This window comes from Monopterus albus, unplaced genomic scaffold, assembly GCF_001952655.1.
Source record: "Monopterus albus unplaced genomic scaffold, M_albus_1.0 scaffold54.1, whole genome shotgun sequence".
Classification (NCBI taxonomy): domain Eukaryota; kingdom Metazoa; phylum Chordata; class Actinopteri; order Synbranchiformes; family Synbranchidae; genus Monopterus; species Monopterus albus.
Genome location: NW_018127934.1, coordinates 865610 through 870575, shown reverse-complemented (window position 1 = coordinate 870575; position 4966 = coordinate 865610). Strand labels below are relative to the sequence as shown.

Genomic DNA, 4966 nt, shown 5'->3' with positions numbered 1-4966 from the left:
CTGCACAAGCTCGGGCTCCTTCCCCACCAGCGAGGTGACATTCCATGTCCCCAGGGCTAGTCTCTGTGTCCAGAGATCGGGTCATCGGGGCCCCTGCCTTCGACTGCTGTCCAATCCACTGTGCAAATAACATTTTAATTTCATAAAACGTTTTTAAAAACTTCTTAAAAACAGGAAATTTTAGCACCTACAAGTTCATGATAAATTCATCTACTGAGGAAGAGCATGTGATACATGACCAGAGCTAAGGGGGTGGCCAAGGGGGCCCAGGGGGCCCAGGGGTGGCAACTGATTGGCTGCCCCTGGTGCCACCCCTCCCAGAGTCAAAATATGATGTTTGTCAGTATTAATGAATGAAAATTTTAAAACAATGACAAAATGTTGCCTTAATTACAACAAATTTTTTTCTGGTGATATTGGTCAAAAAGAAAAGCTTCAGAACAGCTACTAAACTGTCCTGGTTCATAATTTATTTATGGTCCAATATATCCATTTGTAAAGTATAAAGTACTAATATATCAATTTTATTAATCCATCCATTATCTACACTGCTTATCCTAACAAGGGTCATGGGGGGAGATACACCCTGGACAGGTCCCCAGTCTATCACAGGAAATGACACTTAGAAACAGACCCATACATACCCACACTCAATCAGGCAATTTAGAGTTGCCAGTCAACCTAATCTGCATGTCTTTGGACTGTGAGAGGAAGAAAGGAAAGAGTACCCAGAGAGAACCTAGACAGGCACAGGGAAAACATGCAAACTCTGCACAGACAGGCCCCAGGTTAGCTTGGACTTGAACCTGGAACCTTCTGGCTATGAGACAACAGCACTAATCACTGTTCCACCATAATTTTATTAATTCATTTTTCTTATTGCATTATTAAATAGAAACAAATGATTTGCTCTATAACCGTGTGTATGGCTCTTTAGGTCCTCCACATTAGGATGCAGGGAACAGTTTAAGGTTTCCATAGCCTTAGGAGGCCATCTTCGCAGTATGTGGCAATCAGATTCTCATGTGGGTGGTGAGCGATGCCAATTACATCTTTTTCATGAACCTGTGGGTGCAGAAGAAGACATATCACACATTCTCTAGTCCTCATCAGCCTGACTATTTTCTACAGCCTTACTGACTGCTACACAGCAGTAATTACACAAAGTATTAAGTCAGACAAAAAGAAAACTCGTTGAAGAGATTTAATAAACCACATTTCACACATGTGTGGATGAACTGCCTCTTCTCACAGGCTTTGATAAAGAGTGAATATTAGCAGCAGAGCTTACAGTCAGGGTTTTCTCCAGCCTTCCTGTCAAAGCGTTGAAACAGTACAGCACCAAGTCCTCTCCCACACAGTAAATCCACTCCCCGCGGGGTGACAGGGTGCAACACACAAAATCTGCTCCTTCCTTTCTATCTGAACTGAGGGTCTTCACAGTCTGAAGAGACAGAGAAGACACGGAGCTTCTACAGAATTCATTAGATAATCATTAGTTGCTGAGAATTCTATATTGTAAACACAGTTATTCTTGATATCTGTGTAAGCACCTTTTGTTCATTTGTTTTGAATGATGATTATGGATAGATAGTAAGTCACAGAACTCTCACCTGGCCATGCACGCTCATGATGACCACTGTGTTGGAATGGTTGCAAACCACAAACTGCTCGGGATTTTGGGGCAGAGGGATCACACTGTTGACAGGGACCTCTGATACCCGGTACATAGGTTTGGAAGTGTGAATGCATTCACAAGTCTTTGTGTTCCATATCTAAAGAATGAGATGGATACACACTGCACTATAGTACAGCACTTTCCTCACTATGTGATAATATTGATGCATCACAGACCTTAAATTCTAGTCTGGTAATTTGGATCCATTTTGAAGTTGGTCATTATACTGTACCTTAACAGTTCCATCAGATGAGGCGCTGATGATGTGAGATCCATCTTCAGTGAAAGCTGCATCATTTACAAATGAAGAATGGCCATTTAACTCCATCAGTGTCTTTCCTGACCGCAGTTCATGGATTCTGAAAATGGCATTGTTGGATAATGACAAAAACAGTTAAAAAGACAAAATAATAATAATTAATGAAAAAATAGTAAATATGACATATACAGCAGCAGCACCGACTCATAAATAAATCCATGTTGATTTGAATTAAGAGGGGATTTTGTTGAGACCAGACAGAACTTGTTGCTGAACTCCTGGTAATTAATTTTTGGCCTCTATAGAGTGACTGGCTGCATATTAACTAAACCATGACAAAACGCTTAATGCTTGCTGATTCACCCTTGTCTCTGGGAGGATGACTTAGCTTATGTAAACAATTCAGACTCCAAGCTTGTGGAATTGCAAGCACAGGAACACATTGCAGCTTTATTCCTAAGCATATGGTATGTCAGCTTCACCCACACAGCGCATGTGGGTCCAATAACTGAGAGGCTCAGCCCACACCCCCCAGGAATCAGAAATAGATATTCAGTGCCACAGCAATGAATGGGACACTGTGTGTGTGTGTGTGTGAGAGAGAGAGAGAGAGAGAGAGAGAGAGGAAGTAAAAGACAGACATCCTGGCCCTATGAAGGTACGGCATATTTATCTTCATGTTCACTATGGATGCAAGCAACATCTAATACTTTCTGAAAGAATGCCATTTAAAAATGTCTTCTTTTGAGTACCCTGGGGATTTTCTGGGCCTAACATGCCTGAATCAAGAGCTAGAGATAATCAGATGGGTTCAGTTAAGTATAACACCATTTTTAGCAATACATCACAACTCGCTCTAGCAGACAGTTAATAACCACTGAAAAGATAAAGAAGGGATTTACAAATGTAAGAATAAAGCTTTTCAAGGTGAATCATATTTTCAGTGGCAGTTCTGTTATTATTTCTGTGCCCTTGTGGCAACATTTTGCTAATCCACTGTGGGTTGCATAAAGAGCTCATTGGCTTCCAGCTGAAATATGTCTGCTTGCAAAATTTGGGTGAATCATGTCTGAGGTCAGTGAGAGCTCTCACTTCCTCCCACAGTAGGCAAGCAATGTTTTGACACAACAAGACTCCAGAATTTGAAAAGAAAACTTCCAATCATGCCTTTCCTGTTTTATTTCTCATATTCCTTGTACTAAACAAAACAAATATTCATGCGTATGTTTTGGTCCTAGCTAACAACTTTGCTTTGCAGTGTGTTCATTCTAATGTTACATCCCACCTGATGGTCTGGTCAAAGGAGGCACTGAGGATCTGGTTGTTGTCCTTGGAGAAGCTCAAACAAGTCACACCTTTGTTGTGAGCATTCTCAAACCTGCGCAGGCACAAGCCACTCTGGATCTTCCACACCTTCCCCACCAACACACACAGACATGCACGCTTTATTAAAAACATTAAACATTATTAACTCACTACTGGATTTTCAATACTTTGATTCTGTTGTAGCATCTTTTTACACTTCCATGCAGTGATAAGACTTACAGTCTAAACACATCTGGACTGCTGAACACCTACTAGGAGAGCTGTGGCTCCACCCAATGTGCACATTTTCCTGCATGTTTATCAGATGCGGTGTCACTTATTACATTATTATTATTATTATTACCTCTCTGACCCTTGAATGTGATTGGTAAATGGTCTTATACTTGTATAGTGCTTTTCTATGCATTGCAGCACACTCAGAGCGGACACTTCAACTGGACAAGCCGGGAATTGTACCTCTAATCTTCCAGTTAAGAGACAACCCACTCTAACCCCTGAGCCACAGCCACCCCACAGCTGATAACCACATGACCATATACCCAACAGACTTTTGTGCATGTTTTCATTGGCCAACATGCATGTGTTTGTATGCAATTGCTTGTTTTCACTTTTTCTCTATACCTGTACTACTTAAATGATTTTTTCTTACATGCTTTTAACAGACCCTGATGAAAGCTACATGCTGAAATATATTGGTTTTAACATTAAAGTTGCTCTATACACTGCAAATGTTCCTGAACTCTTTGCCTTTCCAGTGTATTTTTCCTTCACCTGTGCACTTTAGCATCAGGTGAAGACATGCCAGAAATATTTGCTTTGCCTTAAAATAATATCAACTGACGTCACTATTATATAGTATAATAAGGTCCAACCTTTATTTTGCCATTCTGAGCTCCAGTTGTCAGTAGATCAGTGTCCTTACTGAAGCACATACACAGCACAGCATCATCCATCATCATGAAGCTGTCTTGGGCCTGATACTTTAAATCCTAGTTTATTCATGCACATACACACAGATGTGAACACAGAGTAGAAAAACAATGAAATCAACCAAATAAATGGAATAAGAAGAGATCTTTATCATATGAAAAATGTGTTTTCAAACAGTATTTACTTGCTGGAGTCCTGTTCTGTTATTTAACCATGTAAAAGTCTCCTTAAAATGTTTTATTAAAAATCTATGTAAACAAACTAAGACAGCATGCAGCAAGAGCATGAACAATATCCTGTTAAAATGCATAAACAATTAACAAGTATTTCTAAGTGTCATGTTTACATACCTTACTAATTTTTCCAGTATTGAAGTTCCAGACCTCAATGAACCCATCCACTGATCCAGTGACTAAATACTTTCCATCGGGAGAGAAACGTGCACATTCCACACGTGACCGTCGTCCAAACTACAGATTAAATCCAAACAAAGAAATGAGTCATTAACACTCCTCTGCCTCCCAGAAAGCACACTGTCCTATTCAGTTTGCAGCCCATGGTCCAGAAGCACAGAGGAATAAAAAATAAATTATAACCAAGTGACCTCAGGGAGGCATAAAGGTTTCCTGCAGTCTGCTGTTATGTGGGCTGACCACTTTCACTCATAACCTTGGGCAAAGAAAAGCAAGGACGGGAAGCTCAGGCAGCTCCATCTGCAAGTGTTGAAAGCACAGCCAGAGCCTAAGACAAGTGGCTTCAGGTGAGTAAAGCAA

General features: G+C 40.5%; 1 protein-coding gene across 3 annotated transcripts in view; it reads right to left on the bottom strand.

The window, feature by feature from the left end:
• Positions 1 to 77: 77 nt before the first annotated feature.
• The window catches only part of LOC109961356 (WD40 repeat-containing protein SMU1-like), an 8075-nt gene continuing 3186 nt past the window's right edge, over positions 78 to 4966 (bottom strand). For 2 of the 3 annotated variants that reach the window (XM_020602102.1, XM_020602101.1), the window contains 7 exons: positions 4544 to 4663; positions 4136 to 4252; positions 3223 to 3350; positions 1911 to 2037; positions 1614 to 1775; positions 1292 to 1444; positions 78 to 1065 (listed from right to left, as the gene is read on the bottom strand). In XM_020602102.1, the coding sequence (XP_020457758.1) occupies positions 967 to 1065; positions 1292 to 1444; positions 1614 to 1775; positions 1911 to 2037; positions 3223 to 3350; positions 4136 to 4252; positions 4544 to 4663 (906 nt within the window). In that variant the 3' untranslated portion in view covers positions 78 to 966. Of the gene's footprint in view, positions 1066 to 1291; positions 1473 to 1613; positions 1776 to 1910; positions 2038 to 3222; positions 3351 to 4135; positions 4253 to 4543; positions 4664 to 4966 lie in introns of those variants that run through there. The other variant, XM_020602103.1, reaches the window with a different exon arrangement.